The sequence below is a fragment of the Opisthocomus hoazin genome, chromosome W (assembly GCF_030867145.1).
Source record: "Opisthocomus hoazin isolate bOpiHoa1 chromosome W, bOpiHoa1.hap1, whole genome shotgun sequence".
Lineage (NCBI taxonomy): Eukaryota > Metazoa > Chordata > Aves > Opisthocomiformes > Opisthocomidae > Opisthocomus > Opisthocomus hoazin.
Genome location: NC_134453.1, coordinates 25,491,543 through 25,509,425, shown reverse-complemented (window position 1 = coordinate 25,509,425; position 17,883 = coordinate 25,491,543). Strand labels below are relative to the sequence as shown.

Genomic DNA, 17,883 nt, shown 5'->3' with positions numbered 1-17,883 from the left:
GTGGTAATACTGTCCATTCAAAACGCTGTGCTGGCGCCTCTTTGTTAACAGAGGGCAAAGTAAACGCGAAGCGTTGCATATCTTGCTCGTGTAATGCAATAGTAAAAAAGCAATCTTTTAAGTCCACTATCAACAGTCTCCAATGCTCTGGTAACATAGCAGGGTTAGGTAGTCCTGGCTGCAGCGCTCCCATCGATTGCATTTGAGTGTTAACTGCCCTTAAGTCATGTACTAGCCTAAATTTTCCAGATTTTTTCTTGATCACAAAAATTGGGGTATTCCAAGGGCTTGTCGATAACCGCAGATGTTTTTGGTCTAGTTGTTCTTGCACTATTTGATGAGCGGCGGCGAGGCTTTCCTGCTTTAACGGCCACTGCTCGACCCACACTGGTTCGTTCGTTATCCACTGCAATGGGATCGGGAAAGCCCAGGTTGCAGTGACCGTTACTGAAAAACCTTCTCGGTGGTTAGCACCACCCCCAATTGGTCAAGAACATCTCTTCCAATTAGACCATTCACTCCAGTCGGGAGGGGCATGACAGTGACTGGCACGGTCGCATGTCTGTTGTCTATGATTATCAAAATACGGTCCACGCTCCGTTGTACCGGAGTGTATCCCCCCACTCCTTCAACTCCTCGCTCCATTGGTTTCATAGGCCATGTTTTAGGCCAGACCCCTTCTTCTATAATAGTTAAGTCAGCACCTGTATCCAACAGCAGCGAGAGGTGGATCTGTTGACCCCGGGCCTCTAGCGTAGCCATCGTAGTCGGTCGATGGTTCATAGACATGGTCAGAAATACTCCTGCTCCCGTTGAGCCAAATCCTCGGTCCTCCCGGGGGGTGGTGATTTTCGGGGAAATACCCGCAGTCAGGTGCGGTAGCGGTACCAATTGGGCAATTTTGCTGCCTGTTGGAATATGTATTGGCGGAAACGATGTCTGGACAATGATGCTAATAGTCCCGGTAAAATCGGCGTCAATGAGTCTTGGGATGACCGTCAAACCTTTTAGGCTTGTTGACGAGCGGCCGAGTAATAACGTTTCACATGCTTGTTTATTAATAATCACTGGTCCCTTTACATTGCTTGGTACTCGTTGGGGTCTTTGATCCAATAGGGTGACAGTTACTGCCGTTGCCAGATCCATCCCGAGGCTGCCGGCTGTTGCTGGTTGCAACTTGTCGCTGACGTCGTGGTGGGCGTTGGTAAGCTGGGAGCTTCTTGTTGCACTGCTGGAGCTGCTACTTGTGTCGGGGCGCGACGGCTCGACACGCTCATCCGTCCGTTTCCCGACTTGAGACATATCTCAGTATTGTGATTGTTCGTACGGCAGTTCTCACACCACACCCTGGTGGCTTGACAATTACGTCTCATACGTCCTTCTCGCCCACATCGGTAACACTTAAAGTTTCGTGGCGGCTTCGGTCGTGCCTCCGCAGCATTAACTCGAAGGGGTTGTAGAGCGGCGAACACTTGCTGTTGGATTTGCTGTTGGGCTGTGAAGGCCTGTTGTTGGGCTTGAAGGATATCGCTTCCTAACTGTTTCATAGCCTCGACCAACATAGCTTGTGGTCCTACCGGTACCCTACTCATTCTATCCAACATCAGTTCTACTGTGGCATCAGCGGGTAAAGAACTTATGATGTTTCTGGTTTGAGTATTCGAATTCTGAATAACACACTGCCTTAGCAAAGCTGCCCTCATCTACTCCGGTACATCTGACTGTTCTATGGCACTAGTGAGGCGATCAATAAAGCGAGCAAAAGTTTTCTCCCTTCCTTGCTTAATGCCCATATAGGACGGCGAGGGCTGTGCGGTTTTAACGTGTTCAAGAGCAGCTCTAGCCGTACGCATAGCCTCCAAGCATCGCTGCGGCCCCATCTGCAGTTGTGCCCTGATTGTGACAAAAGGACCTGCCCCCATCAGTTGTTCTACTGTTACGCCTCGCAGCGGATCGCCCTGCTCCCGCGGCATTTGAGCGGACGCTTCACAATATCGCTGCCAATGGGCCTGCCACAACAATAACTGCGACTGAGTCATAATCATTCGCATAATAACCTTAATATCCTCAGGACAAAGCACAGCACCCCCCCATATATAATTCAACATCTGCTTAGATGGCTCGCCGTGCAAACCTGATTCATTCACCGTGTTCCGTAACTGTGACAACAATTTCCAGCCTAACGGAGCATGATTACCATGATAATCCCCATGCGCATCTTCTTTAAACGCTACCGGAAAGGCCAAGGGGAGAAATTCCCCTGCCTCAGACGCTTCGTCTGCCACCTTCCTCCAATTAATACCCATCGGTCTCCTACAGGTCCCACTATCCTTTCCCGTTTCTTTATTCCCTTGCTCCCCCTTTCCTTGCTCCATCCCTTGCTGCTCCACCTTCCGCCCTATCCCTAACTCCTTTTCTTCCTCAGCCTCTTGATTGTTACTAGACCCTTCCATCGTCACCTTCACTTTTTCCCAGCACGGAGGCTCCGGGACCTTACTTGTACTAAATAATAAGGCATTGTCTCCAGGGGGTGCCGTGGTTCCACTAGAAAACAAGGAACATCCCGCCTCCGGCGGGGGGGCTGACGGCTCTACCTTTTCCAACTTCTGAGTAACAACGGCCGCAAGGTTTTTCTCAACTTTATACCTCTTAATGCAATTGATAACCTCCCGCCACGGCTTCATTAACTTTTTACCTATCTTGTCATCATCAATCACCATATCCCATAACACGTCTCCAAAATCCCTCCACTCCTTCTCCTCAAATAACGAATCTGGAGTCTTAAAAAACCCCTTGAGCTTACCGGTTGCCACTAGTCCCGCTAGCTGTTTGATACAACCAAGCTCTACTCCCCGCTTTTCTAAAAAGCGCTGTAATAACTCTAGGGCTACTTCCTTATCCATACCTTTAACAATAAGCCTTTATCCTTTAACAACAATTAAAAACATATACCTGCCGAAGCGATATCCTTGCAGCCCTTAACCTGTAGCCCTTGCGGTGGCGAGCGTACGCAAAATCACGTAGTCAGGCTCCTAAGTCGACACACCACAGCGCAGTGTTCGGTCGCTTCTGCCCCCTGGTCGCTGCTCCCAGTGCCCCGCTCCTTGCCGCTGCTCCAGGTCGCTGTTCGGGCGCCAAATGTCGGGGCGATCGGCTAAGTCCTGCCCCGAGGGTCGCGAACCTGGAGAAGCGGCGGAAGAATGCAGCCGACTCAATGTGAGTGATAAGCAAGCTTCGTTTATTACAGTTTGGTTACACAATTTATAGAGTGATTAATTAGCTACTACATATTGCAAAGTTAGAGCTCATTATTGGCTAGCCAGCTAAATGTCAACTCCGCCCATACTCCCTCATTCTTCTCCAGCTGCAACCTGTTTTTCACATTCTTGCTAACCGCAGAGTTGATTTGTTAAATTCCTTGTTCTGTCAAGGACACCGTGTGCTAAGCTTAAAATGGATTTTCTACAACAAGCAATTCGGTCGAGCCTTGCCATCCCCCCACAGGTGGTCGATGCCCCATCCCTGGAAACATTCAAGGCCAGGTTGGATGGAGCTCTGAGCAACCTGATCTAGTTGAAGATGTCCCTGTTCACTGCAGGGGGGTTGGGCTGGATGATCTTTATAGGTCCCTTCCAACCCAAACCATACTGTGATTCTGTTCTATGATTCTAAATCAAAATTGTGCTCGCTTGATGAGCGCTTTTGGTTCTCTTCATTGTATGCCTTGTACTGAATTAGGCTCCACATGGCAAGAACAGTAATTATGTGCTTGGGCATTACTGGTAGTTATTACCTTTATGTATGACTAAGTAATTTTGAGTGCTTGTCTGTAAGGTTAGTATTTTAAGAAGTGTGTGTGCAACTTCTTTCTAAAGCATGAGACTGGGGAGGAACAAAAAGCATGTCACTAGCATCACAAACATGGTTTTAAGATTTCAGCAGCAAAATGGGGATATGCAGCTCCATTACACAGACCTGTTCCTTGAGTTATTCCCTGTCAGATACTCCATCATCCTTCTGTGCTGTTGCTGAAAAATGAGGAGATGGAACATTCTGTTTCAAAAATATTTGCCAACAGTGAAATTCATGTTCTTTGCTTCTTTCTGCAGCCAAGAACACTTGCATGGTCAAAGACCCCTGAGCCTGTTTCTTTACTCCAAGCGCCTGACTCTACCCCACTCCTCTCTCTTCTATCCTGGCACCTCATTCATTTCTGCAGTCTTTGTGTGTTGTTTTCAGGCTACTTACCTCAGTGCCAGCTAAAGGAAATGTGCTCAAGTGCTTTGTGAAAATAGTATGTCTGCAGTCAAAGCAGTACTTTTAGCTGGAAGAGACTTAAAGGGATGGAGTTTTAAGAGATTTTTATCTGCTGAAATCACTCAAGTATTTTTTTGAAATGGCAAAATGGGAGAGTTTAGTCTAGCCAGGTAAATCTCACAATGCTATGAAAAAATGAAAGCTGATAAGGAAAAGGTGGCTAGTAGTACTGCATCTAGAACTTCAGTAAAAGGACAGTTTGTATTACACTTTCATCATACAATATTATTACCTAAATAGCTTTCCACCCAAAATTCTAGCACCAGACATTTATTGGGGGATGAATCTTTATGTGAATTTCCCATAAGGTTAAAATAAGAAAACTTTCAAATGCTGTACTGACTCATAAATTTTGTAGGTGTCCTGTGTATGCACAACTCAAAATGGCACACTGTTTCTTAAAAATAAATAAATACCAGGTCTTCTGTTCATCTGAAGCTGACTTCTCAACTTTTACCTCTAACATACATGGGTTTTTTTTTAATCCAAGTAGCAAGAAGCTACACTATGTGAAGCTATGATCTGAAATAGGCACTATACTTTGTCATATTTCTGTTGGCACTGTTTAACTTACTGTATCTTTTGTTTCAGGTTTGTAACAGTGTGTTTAACAGCTGGGATCAATTTAAAGATCACTTGGTAATACACACCGGTGACAAACCCAACCACTGTACCTTTTGTGATTTGTGGTTTATGCAAGGCAGTGAGCTGAGAAGGCATCTCAAAGAAGTGCACAATATTTCAGAACAAATAGTGACAGAAGAGGTTCTTCCAGTGGAAGCTGTGGAAGCTGAACCAGTAACATCAATGACTATAATAGAACAAGTGGAGCAAGTCCATGTCCTACCAGTAATTCAGGTACAAGTGGATCCCGCACAGGTAACTGTGGAACAGATGCACCAGGATCTCATACAGGACAGTCAAGTGAAAGGCACGCAGATAGATGAACTGCAAGAACAGGTGCAAATTAGTTACTTGGAAGTTGAACACATTCAGACTGAACAAGGTGCTGAAGTTCATGTGGAGCAGTTACATGTTGAGCACATAAATCAAATACAGATGGAAGAAGTACAGGCAGAACTTATAGATGGAACAGACCTGGAACAAGTAAAATATGAAAGTGTTGATCAAGGAGAAGCAGAAGAAAAGGAAACTAGTCAGGTAGATGATGTAGATAAGGAAGATCATGAATAAGCTGTAGACTTAAAAACTCAACAATTAGTGGACACAGAATGAAAAGGTGGATGACTAGGACAAATAACCACACTGTGCAGGTTTAGGAATGAAACACACAATTATTTTTGTTAGCTTTTACATTGGTTTTTGAACTGTCAGTGGTCATCTTTCCAATATGCTGTGCTTAGGAAGCTGGACCAAAGTTAGCTTTCTTCATGTACAACTAAACTTTTCTCGTGAAAAATAACTTTCCCATTCATGTAATACCATGGAACAGAAACTACCAGAGAGATGGACAGCTTTGTGAGGATTTTAATAATGAATAACTTGTATCACTGTTACACCATCCCTGGGTATATGTAAGAGTAACTTTACCTCTTTCCCTCCTGCCACAAAAGCAAACTCTTGTTATAGATTTGCAGGGTGTCTGTGGCGGAAGAATCAGTAAAATCTGGTGGGTTCTAATGTAAGTGGCCAATTGGGTACCTGTGAATTTTCTGGGCAGACTGTTTGCTGTTTCCTAACAGCAGTCCCTAACTTTCAGGCTGGGGAAAAAACCATTCTCGCTGGAGGTCTCGGAGCACAAAAATCCTGACTGACTATTTAAATTTCCACGAAGCTCCTAGAGTGTTTAAGAACCTAGTTCAGTAAAAGGCAATGTAGGTAATGTTATAGCACTTTATTTTTGCTTAAAATTGTCAGCTACTGTTTGTTTTTTTTTTTCATTAAATTTTGGGGGGGGGGTGAGGGAGGAAACAGATTCCACGTGGAGGCAGCAGGGCACTCTAAAAGGGACACTTTAAATTAGGAAAAGCTCAGTAGAATCTGTGGTACACGAGCTGGAAGAAAGCTACCAGCAGACTCTTCTTTTATAAACTGTCATTTTTTGAAAATGAATATTTTTAAACATAAATATAGAGAAGACTTGTCTATATGGTATCAGGTTCCCGTTTTTTTTAAATGAAATTCTGACACTTGACACAAAGATGTTGTACTAAAAGTAAAAGCCATAGGTATGAGTGCTAAAATGTGGATTGAAAAGTAGGAGTGTAAATATTTTAATCAATATTAGACAATAAAACAGTACCATCCATGAAATATTGCATTATTTGCTTCATCCAATAAATTAGGAATAGCTGAGTGACTGGCAATTACAGTGCCAGATCCCAGTGGCAAGAATCAATCTCATTTTAATAACATTAATAGCTCATTACTGTAAAGTTAAGTTTGTTTAGAAAATACTTGTCTAGCTCTATGTTTAAGGATGCTAAGGACTTCTAATTCTCAATTGTTGCCTTGAGGTTAGAGGTGCCTCCATACTTCTGAAAAACTTTCTTTTCAAAGCCTTAACTAAAGGGAGGAATTTTTGCAAGGACGTTCCCTAATGCTCTTGGTAATCCTGTAGATCTTAGTTAAAATCAGGCTTTTATATTCAGTCTTCTCCAAATGCAGAATTATTTCCTGAGATTTGTGCTTTTATTTAGTTTCATTCAAAATGATTCTTGTGTTTCATTGTAGCATAGCCTTTGAGAAACTGTTGCAAAACAAACATGGATCTCAATTAAAATTTCAAACAATTCAATTAACGTAACTTGTGTTCTTTTTTTATGATGTTTTGTGTTTTCTGAGATGCAAGTAATATGTGATGAGATTCTGTGCAGAGGGAAGAATGTGGCCCAATGTTAATCATGAAAGTAAAAGTTGACTATTGTATTTATACCTGGCTTCTGATAAGAAGCCTGTCTTTTGATAACACGCAGGGGACAGGCTTGCTTGCTTAGCTACATAACTCTAATATTTTAGGTATTTGTACATATAGACACAAGGTCTGTAGCTGTGGAGTTAAAGGAACAATCTGGCTGTGTGGCTAATCAGTGAAACTAACTTTTAGGTAATTTAAGGTCCAATGTAAATTGAGAAGGTACATGGTATTGGTAACAGGGCTGTGGTTTGGTAAGCACAGTTGGGCTATTTTTTTGTTCTGTTTGATCTCTCCTTTTCAACAACAGCTTGTGAATTTGGTAGGAGAGAAATGATGCTCTGTTGTTGCACCCAGTGCTGCCCCATCCAGACTCCTGCTGAGCCTGGGTGGGAGTGCGGTGGGGGCATGAGCAATCCCCTTCTCACCCTGAGGGACAGGGTGAAAGGCTCTCCTCAGGTAATAACTCCACTGGAAAGTGTTTCCTTTTGCAACCCCCTCTTCCCTAGAATTTCCTGCCCAAATGTCTAAAGTCCAAATTGCTTCCACCGGTGGAGTCCCTCATGCCTCCTTACTGCAACAGCTGACATTGGGAGAGGGACAATTGACTTAGAGAGTCAGAAGTTCTGGTTGCTCTCTGTAACAGCCACTTTGCCATCCTCTTTCTGCCCCAAATGACACACAGACCTCTCCAAACTTTATATTACCTATGCACCATTGGAGGAGTTCTTCCCTCTAAATAAGTATATACTGCTGGTCCCCAGAGCACCCTGTGTTATGCAGGTACTGGTCTATAGCTTGCAATGGGGCAGAAAGCAGCTGCGCTTGTTGCCTGGGGCCTGCTGTGGGCCATGTCACGTTGGATGAATGCTTCAATTTATACCGAATTAAACTAATCAGCTAAAGCAGTGGGGTCTAGGCAGTGAGAAATGGAAAAGTAGGAATGAACAAAAACCTGTGAGGTGTGTCTGGATACAAAATTAAAAGTGAGCATTAAATTGAGACTGAGGTTAGGGGTAGACTTTTAGATTTATATATAATATTCATGAGAGGCCACAAGCTATTTCTGAAAGAAGGACAGGGAGGGGAAAAGGAGCTGATCAGTAGTTTGAGAGCTGCTGAATTATTCAGACAATATAAGAAAGGATTAGCTGCTTTTTTCAAAATCAGTTGCCAAAGCGCATTTCATCTGCAGGCTTATGAGGATGAAATGGGATGTCAGTCCTGTGTGAAATGGTCACCAGAGGAGGATCCTGCAGCCTTTGCTTTGTTTCACACATGCTTCAGTGTTTTCTGGATTGGGGTATTATTCCTTATATAGTGTAATCTGTTCATATAGCTTTAGAGTGGCTGGCACAGTTATTGATAAACAGAACAGTATGTGTCACAAGAAATTAGTAGTTTCAGGGCTTTCTCCTTTCAGGATGTAGACTGAAGTTTCAGTTGATTCACACCAAATAGATTTGTAAAATCATGGGTGCATATATGTTAGGGTGTGTTTAGATTGTCCCTCTGATATAGGGCAGAAAGGCTTCCACACTGGGTAAACGATCCCACTTTTGGGAAAGCATCTCTCCACAGTTAAGGAGGAAAATACAGTAAACTAAAACATACTCATTTTCAGGGAGAGAAGGGTGTTTGTGCACATGTGTGTAACAAACCAGATTTTTAAAAGTATCGTTCTATCAAAAAAGGTCCTAAACTATATATATCTCTATGTCTTTATTCCCTATTACATCTGTTACTAACATACTAACATTACCAGAGAGAAAGAATAATTTTTTTCTATTTTTTTTCTTCTTGCCACTTGTTTAAACTACTTTTTCTTGCACTAGGTAATTTCTTTTTAAGTATTTTCTCAGATCTAAAACAGTTCCAGGGGCTGAGCAACCCCATTGCTGTAAATGACAGGGAATAATTTGGCTGAGTTTATTTTTCCTGACACTTAAATATTATCATCAATCTTCTAGTGCATTTAATTCAGCTGATACTTCTTTTCTAAACAGTATCTTATCCCACAAATAGATGTGAGGACTTAAGGATTTTAGTTAGTTCTAGACAGTTGGTCTCTTTGGGAATCAGGAACTAAAGATACCCAAATATGCTGGTTTTACTGTTCTTACAGTTGCTTGTTTGGGATCTTTTGAGATTGTTGTTTTAAAAATTGCAGCTTCTAGGGTATTTTTTAAAATGTCCAGTTGTGGGGTCCTTAGCTTTGTCCTATGAAAATACCCAAAATTATTTTGTAAACTACCATAGGGCCTGCACTATTACAAATATAAATAATTTATTATAGTACATTCTGATCTAGTAATTCTGTTTTGAAGGCAATTTAGTTGCACTGGAAAAGAATTAGTTGCCCATATTGTAGCAAAATTACAATAAACTGATCAATTAGCCCTTTGCTAAAAAGGGTTTTTCTTTGGGTTCTGTAGGTTGAACTTCATGGGAGGATTTTTTGGACTTCACCACTGGGGAAATGAGACGCTCTTGGAAGTGGACGCATTGCAAGTTCCCACTCCGTGAGATACAGAGTGCTGACCCAAGCAGATACGACATTGTGGCAGCTGTAGTGCTTTGCCTGAGGGAAGCACAAATGATGGAGGTGTTTGTAAGATATATGTTCAACATGTGCTCTTTGTGGGGGGATTTTGGTTTTTTGCTTTTATTTTTTTTGGAGACGAAGTTACATTGGGGTGCGGAACATAACAAATGAGAGCACATAAATTTGAACAATGCTGACAAGCGATGGGATTAGCTCCTTACAGCTGGAAACACCACAAAACTTTTGCATGCGCAGTCTTGGCCTCTGGCATTATTCCAGAGCTCCATAAGTTGGAAGTGCTTGCTTTTCTTCCTGATTTTTACTGTGAGGTGGGGAAGAAACACCATCCTTTGAAATTCTTGTCTAACAATGAGAAAATCTCCAGCACAGCTCTTACAATCATAGAATCGTAGAATGGTAAGGGTTGGAAGGGACCTTAAAGATCATCTGGTTCTAACCCCCCTGCCATGAGCAGGGACATCTTCCACTAGACCAGGTTGCTCAGAGCTCCATCCAACCTGGCCTTGGACACTGCCAGGAAGGGGGCATCCACAGCTTCTCTGGGCAACCTGTTCCAGTGTTTCACCACCCTCATGGTGAAGAATTTCTTCCTAATATCTAATCTAAATGTGCCCTCTTTTAGTTTACAGCCATCCCCCCTTGTCTTATCACTACACACCCTTGTGAAAAGTCCTTCTCCATCTTTCCTATAGGCCCCCTTCAGGTATTGGAAGGCTGCTGTGAGGTCACCCGGGAGCCTTTTCTTCTCCAGGCTGAACAGCCCCAACTCCCTCAGCCTGTCCTCGTAGGAGAGGTATTCCAGCCCTCTGATCATCTTCGTGGCCCTCCTCTGGACCCGCTCGAACACATCCATGTCCTTCTTCTGTTGGGGGCTCCAGAGCTGGACGCAGTACTCCAGGTGGGGTCTCACGAGAGCAAAGGGGCAGAATCACCTCCCTCGACCTACTGACCACGCTTCTCTTGATGTAGCCCAGGATACGGTTGGCCTTCTGGGCTGCAAGCGCACATTGCCAGCTCATGTTGAGCTTCTCATCCACCAGTACCCCCAAGTCCTTCTCCTCAGGGCTGCTCTCGAGCCACTCCGCCCAACCTGTACTTGTGTTTGGGATTACCCTGACCCAGGTGCAGGACCTTGCACTTGGCCTTGTTGAACTTCATGCCGTTCACGCAGGCCCACCTCTCCAGCCTGTCAAGGTCCCTCTGAATGGCATCCCTTCCCTCCAGTGTGTCAACCACACCACACAGCTTGGTGTCGTCGGCAAACTTGCTGAGGGTGCACTCAGTCCCACTGTCCATGTCGCCGACAAAGATATTGAACAGTACCGGCCCCAGTACCGACCCCTGAGGCACACCACTCGTCACTGGTCTCCACCTGGACATCGAGCCGTTGACTGCAACTCTTTGTGTGTGTCCGTCGCGCCAGTTCCTTATCCAACAAGTGGTCCGTCTGTCAAATCCATGTCCTTCCAATTTAGAGACAAGGACATCATGCGGGACAGTGTCGAATGCCTTGCACAAGTCCAGGGAGACGATGTCAGTTGCCCGCCCTTTGTCCACCAATGCTGTAACCCCATCATAGAAGGCTACCAAGTTGGTCAGGCATGATTTGCCCTTGGTGAAGCCATGTTGGCTGTCCCCAATCACCTCCTTGTTATCCATGTGCCTTAGCATGGTTTCGAGGAGGATCTGCTCCATCATCTTGCCAGGCACAGAGGTGAGACTGACTGGCTTGTAGTTCCCCACGTCTTCCTTTTTTCCCTTCTTAAAAATGGGGGTGATGTTGCCCCTTCTCCAGTTGGTGGGGACCTCCCCAGACTGCCACGACCTCTCAGATATGATGGAGAGTGGTTTGGCAACTTTGTCTGCCAGTTCCCTCAGGACCCGCGGATGCATCTCATCAGGCCCCATGGACTTGTGCACCTTCAGATATCCAAACACCCTCTTCTGGGTGTTTGGATAAAGCTAGCCCTTCGTGTGTAAATATCTGTCTTTTAGGACATTTAGCAAATATTATTAGCTCAGCCTCTGTTCTTGTAAAGAAGGTAAATGCCTTTTTTTCCTTTTTTTTTTAAACTTTCTGTATTTTATTATGGTTACACAGATTAAATAATACTACAAGCAGGCAGTAGTGGAACTGAAAACACTGTCCAGCTTCCTGACTTTCTTTCCTGAAGCATAAAACCAAAGACTCTTCTCCCCATAGCAAGGAAAACAAGCTACTGAGAAAGATAACTCCAGAATAGGAATTGGTGTGTCTCTTGCCTGAATTATGAGAGGACTCTACCTAATGTGGGAAGCATAGGATAATAGTAGTTTTACTATGTTTATAAAATAAATACATATTTGTACACTCAGTACCCTTGAAAATTAATTGAAAAACACTATTGTTTTCTAATAAATTATACATTTCTGATAACATCCAAGGATGTTTCATTGCTTCCAGCATTCATTCATAAATTGAGCTCTCTCCTTTTGGTTGTGAATTGGTATTTTAAGATGCAGAGAGAGTTAGATATTATACCAATCTAGATATCTGCAATGAAATCATTGTAAGGATATCTGTGCTAGTGATAAATCTTGTTAATGCTGCATGGAGACAGATCTGCTGGGAGAGGATTAATGGGATACATTTTCTACTGGAAGCATGTTAATCTGTGCAGTTTAATCCAGTTTCCAAATTTGATCAATATGGAGCTGCTAGATAACAGCTGGTTTAAATGCTCTCTATTCCTTTCTCTTAAAATAGCGCCCAGAGTTTAACTGATGCACATCCAGTCTTCTAGGAAAGACATGGTATTAAACCACGGAGCAATTTGTTGCTGTAATAGCAGTGTATGACTTGACTCAGTGTCCCAAGGCCAGTATCTTTCAGGTGTTTATAGTAAGTCATTGTTCTCAGTCTAAATTATGATGTCATTTATGTTTTAGAGATTGCATCAAAAGTTTAAGGAATCTTTAGTCCCTCATTAAGATAGTCTGGTTATTACACTGTGCAACAATGAGTGCTGATACTATCATGACTTTTAAAGCTTTTGCTGCAAAATGAGGAAGGATTTAATCTGGAAGGAAGTTAGAAAATGTGAATATTCCCTGCAAGGCGATTGGAGCGTGCTTGATAACTTGTCTGGCACTGAACAATTCAGGATAACTACTCCTAGTTTGAACTGATCCTCAGTTATGTATGCCTCATTAAGTTGAAATTGATATGTTATTACGTCCATAGTTTTTCCTATAATTTACTGAGATGTACTTGTGAACTTCAGTGTTTGTGAAAGCTTTCATGAAGTCAGTGTAACCAAGCCCAGTTCATGTGTGCAAGGTAGCCTTTTTGAGACATTGTATTTATGTAAAATGACAGCCCACTCCACCACAATAGGCCCATTTAGAATCATAGAATCATAGTAAGTTTTGGGTCGGAAGGGACCCCGAGAGGTCATCTAGTCCAACCCCCCCGCAGCGAGCAGGGACACCGCTAACTAGATCAGGTTGCTCAGAGCCCTGTCCAACCTGGTCTTGAATGTTTCCAGGGGCCTCCACTACCTCTCTGGGCAACCCGTTCCAGTGTTTCACCACCCTCATTGTAAAGAATTTCTTCCTTATATCCAGCCTAAACCTACCCTGTTTTAGTTTAAAACCATTACCCCTCGTCCTGTCACTGCTGTCTCTACTAAAAAGATTGTCCCCATCTTTCCTATAGGCTCCCTTTAAGTACTGAAAGGCTGCAATCAGGTCTCCCCACAGCCTTCTCTTCTCCAGGCTGAACAAGCCTAACTCTCTCAGCCTGTCCTCATAGGAGAGGTGCTCCAGCCCTCGGATCATTTTTGTAGCCCTCCTTTGGACCCGCTCCAACAGTTCCATGTCCTTCTTGTGCTGAGGGCTCCAGAGCTGAACGCAGTACTCCAGGTGAGGTCTCACCAGAGCAGAGTAGAGGGGCAGAATCACCTCCCTCGACCTGCTGGCCACGCTTCTCCTGATGCAGCCCAGGACACGGTTGGCCCTCTGGGCTGCCAGCGTACATTGCCGGCTCATGTCCAGCCTTTCGTCTGTCAGTACCCCCAAGTCCCTCTCGGCAGGGCTGCTCTCGATCCTTTCATCCCCCAGCCTGTATTGATAGCGGGGATTACCCCGACCCAGGTGTAGGACCTTGCACTTGGCCTTGTTGAACCTCATGAGCTTCACACAGGCCCACCTCTCCAGCTTGTCCAGGTCCCTCTGGATGGCATCCCGTCCTTCTGGTGTCTCGACCGTACCACTCAGCTTGGTGTCATCTGCAAACTTGCTGAGGGTACACTCGATGTCGCTGTCCATGTCATTGATAAATATATTGAACAGCACCGGTCCCAGTACGGACCCCTGAGGGACTCCACTCGTCACTGGTCTCCATCCGGACATTGAGCCGTTGACCACTACCCTTTGGCTGCGACCATCCAACCAATTCCTTATCCACCAAACAGTCCACCCATCAAATCCATGGCTCTCCAATTTAGAGAGAAGGATGTTGTGGGGCACCGTGTCAAAGGCTTTACAAAAATCCAGATAGATGACGTCCATTGGTTTTCCCTTGTCCACTCTTGTTGTTGCACCATCATAGAAAGCCACTAGGTTGGTCAGGCAGGACTTGCCCTTGGTGAAGCCATGCTGGCTGTCTCGAATCACCTCCCTGGCCTCCGTGTGCCTTAGCATATCTTCTAGGAGGATCTGTTCCATGATCTTCCCAGGCACAGAGGTGAGGCTGACAGGTCGGTAGTTCCCAGGGTCTTCCTTTCTACCCTTTTTGAAAAGGGGCTCAATGTTTCCCTTTTTCCAGTCACTGGGGACTTCCCCTGACTGCCGTGACTTTTCAAATATCATGGAGAGTGGCCTGGCAACTACATCAGCCAGTTCCCTCAGGACTCTGGGATGCATCTCATCAGGTCCCATGGACTTCTGAACGTTTAGGTTCCTCAGGAGGTCCCGAACCCGGTCTTCACTTACAGCTGGAGGGATTTTACCCTCCTGGTCTCCTTCATGCCATCCATCAACTCGGGAGGGGTGAGGAGAGAGGTTGCCAGTGAAGACTGAGGCAAAAAAGTCGTTGAGTACCTCAGCTTTCTCCTCATCTGCTGTTACCAGTTTGCCGGTCTCGCTCATGAGCGGGGGTACGCTTTCTTTGACCATCTTTTTCCAGCTGACATACCTGTAGAAGCCCTTCTTGTTATTTTTCGCATCCCTTGCCAAGTTCAGCTCCAGCTGTGCCTTGGCCTTCCTGACCCCATCCCTACACAACTGGGCAGCTTCCCTATACTCTTCCCAGGAAGACAGTCCCTGCTTCCACTGCCTGTGCAGTTCCCTCTTCTTCCTTAGTTTGACCAGCATCTCTTGTCTCAGCCATGCCAGTCTCTTCCCTTCTCTGCCCGACTTCTTACACTTGGGGATCGAGAGCTCTTGCGTTCTGCGGAATACATCCTTAAAGACCTGCCAGCTCTGTTCTGTTCCCCTGTCCCTGAGGACCGTTTCCCAGGGAGTCCTTCGGACTATCTCCTTGAAGAGCTGGAAATTTGCCCTCCTAAAATTTAGGGTCCTGACTATGCTCTTCGTTATTCCCATTTCCCTCAGTAGCATTAGTTCCACCAGTGCGTGGTCACTGCAGCCAGGCTGCCTCCGATCTTGACATCCCCAACGAGCTCACTCGCACTGGTGACCACCAGGTCTAGTATCGCATCCCCTCGGGTAGGGGTGCTTATTACCTGGCTTAAGAAGTTGTCCTCAATGCATTCTAGGAACCTGCTGGATTGCCTACAGCTTGCCGTGTTGCTTTTCCAGCAGATGTCGGGGTGGTTGAAGTCCCCCAGTAGGACGAGAGCCTGCGAGCGCGAAGCCTCCTGGAGTTGGAGGAAGAACGCTTCACCTGTCAGCTCCTCTTGATCTGGCGGCCTGTAGTAGACACCGACCACTAGGTTCCCTTTGTTGCCTCTCTCTCTGATTCTTACCCATAAGCTTTCGACCCGCTCGTGGTTATTCTTCAGGGACAGCTCTTCACTCTGTAATGTTTTCTTGATGTAAAGGGCAACGCCCCCAAACCCTCCTTCCTCGCCTGTCCCTTCTGAACAGCCTGTAGCCATCAAGAGCTACATTCCAGTCGTGGGATTCATCCCACCAAGTTTCCGTGATGGCAATCAGGTCATAGCTTTCCAGCAGCACAATTGCTTCCAACTCCTCCTGTTTGTTTCCCATGCTGCGTGCGTTTGTACAGAGGCATTTCATCTGAGCTGTCGGCCTCGTTACCTTCATAGCAGAGCACCCCTTTTTTCCCTTGAGGTGTTTCATGGGTATTTTCTTGTTGGCACCTGATACCTCAGGTGCCTCCAGCTCCCTTCCGCAAGACTTCCACATTGCTGCAGTGTCCCTCGCATGCTGCTGGGCAACGGGTTGAGGGCTGCTACTAGCCCCCCCCACCTCTCTAACCATTGTGTATCATCCCGTAGCCTGTCGCTGGCAAGCCTGATAGGTTCCCCTTCCCCCTTCACCTCTAGTTTAAAGCCCTGTCAATGAGCCCCGCAAGCTCCTGGGCAAAGATCCTCTTCCCCCTTTGAGAAAGCTGGCTCCCATTTGATGCCAGCAAGCTTGGTGCTGTGTATGTCGTCCCATGGTCAAAGAACCCAAAGTTGTGGCGGTGACACCAGTCACGGAGCCATGTGTTAATAGACTGAGTCTGCCTATGTCGCTCAACGTCTCTGCCCACCACTGGAAGGAGCAATGAAAGGATAACCTGTGCTCCAGATTCCTTTACTAATCGTCCTAGGGCTTTGAATTCTTTTTAAATTACCCTCGGGCTACTTACTGCAACTTCGTCCGCATCCACGTGGAAGAGCAGCAGAGGATAATAGTCTGAGGGTCGGACCAGTCTAGGAAGTTTCCTAGCAATGTCTTTGACCCATGCTCCCAGGAGGCAACAGACTTCCCTGAGAGGAGGGTCTGCCCGGCATATCGGACCCTCTGTTCCCCTCAGCTGGGAGTCTCCTACAACTATGACTCGTCTCTTCCTCCTTGTGGAGCTGGTAGTAATACGAGAGGGAGGTCCTTCTGATCTTTGTGCCTCCTCCGATGTGGATGGGTCAACCCCTGCACCATCCACCGTCTTGTCCTCCACATCTAGAGCCTCATACCTATTATGCAGAGGCACCTGTGGAGATGTGGTGGTCAAGGGAAGGGTTCGCCTCCTGCCCCGATTGCGGACCCGCTTCCACTCGCTGTTTTCCTTTGCGTCCCTTCCTTCAGCCTGATGGGGGGAGGTTACTAGTGCACTTTGGTCCCGGGCCTTTTTTACAGGTTGTTCCTGGGTAGACTCCTGGGTTGTCAGGGCATGGCTCCACCAGTCGATCTCCTGCTCGGCCTCCCTGATGCTCCATAGCCTATCTACCTCTTCTCTTAGCTCTGCCACCAGGCAGAGTAGATAGTCCACCTGGTTGCACCTTATGCAGTTATTCCCTTTGCTGTTGTCCGTCTCCAGCGCTAGCTGGTGGCACTCACTGCAGCCAGAGACCTGGACAGCTGCGTGCTTTCCAGGGACCTCAGTCTGGGTTGAGGCTTCCTTTCTGACCAGCAGAGAAGAAGCAGCCTTCTGACGGTGGGGTGCCATGGCTGGGCTTCCTTCCTGCAGATGAGTTTCCTGAGCTTGCCTCGGGAGCTGGGGGAGGGCCTCTGCCTTCCCTGCACGCCCTGCCTGCATGCCCTGCCTGCGCGAACTGCCGCGTCACACCCTTCTGACACGCCACACCCTGTTTGCCCATCCTGTTCGCCGCGCTCCTGGTCGCTTGCGCTCCCTAGGGTTTGCTCTTGTACTCAGGAGGGTCACCCCTCTGTCACCGCTGACTCTGCCCCCGCTGAGTCAGAGCTGCCTGCTCATTAGGCACTGACTCCTGCCTGCTCTGAGGGGGGGGGGGGTGCCTTCTCCCTCCCTGCGCTTTTGACTTTGCGATTCTGCCGCTTCAGGAAAGGGTTCCCCGGCGCGGTTGTCCACTCCGGAGCCCTTCGCCTCAGTGGCTTTGCTGAAATGGCGATATAATGTTGGTTTTTATATAGCACAATGGAAAGAATGGGCTTTTCCGAGTCCTGCAGGAAGTGATTGCGCTGGCAATGTCTTCTC

General features: G+C 46.1%; 1 protein-coding gene across 1 annotated transcript in view; it reads left to right on the top strand.

The window, feature by feature from the left end:
* Positions 1-6,191, top strand: part of LOC142365588 (zinc finger protein 131-like) — a 33,385-nt gene extending 27,194 nt beyond the window's left edge. Inside the window, exon 6 of the mRNA XM_075446493.1 lies at positions 4,909-6,191. Coding sequence (XP_075302608.1) covers positions 4,909-5,511 — 603 coding nt within the window. The 3' untranslated portion in view covers positions 5,512-6,191. The remainder of the gene's footprint in view (positions 1-4,908) is intronic.
* The last annotated feature ends 11,692 nt before the right edge of the window (positions 6,192-17,883 follow it).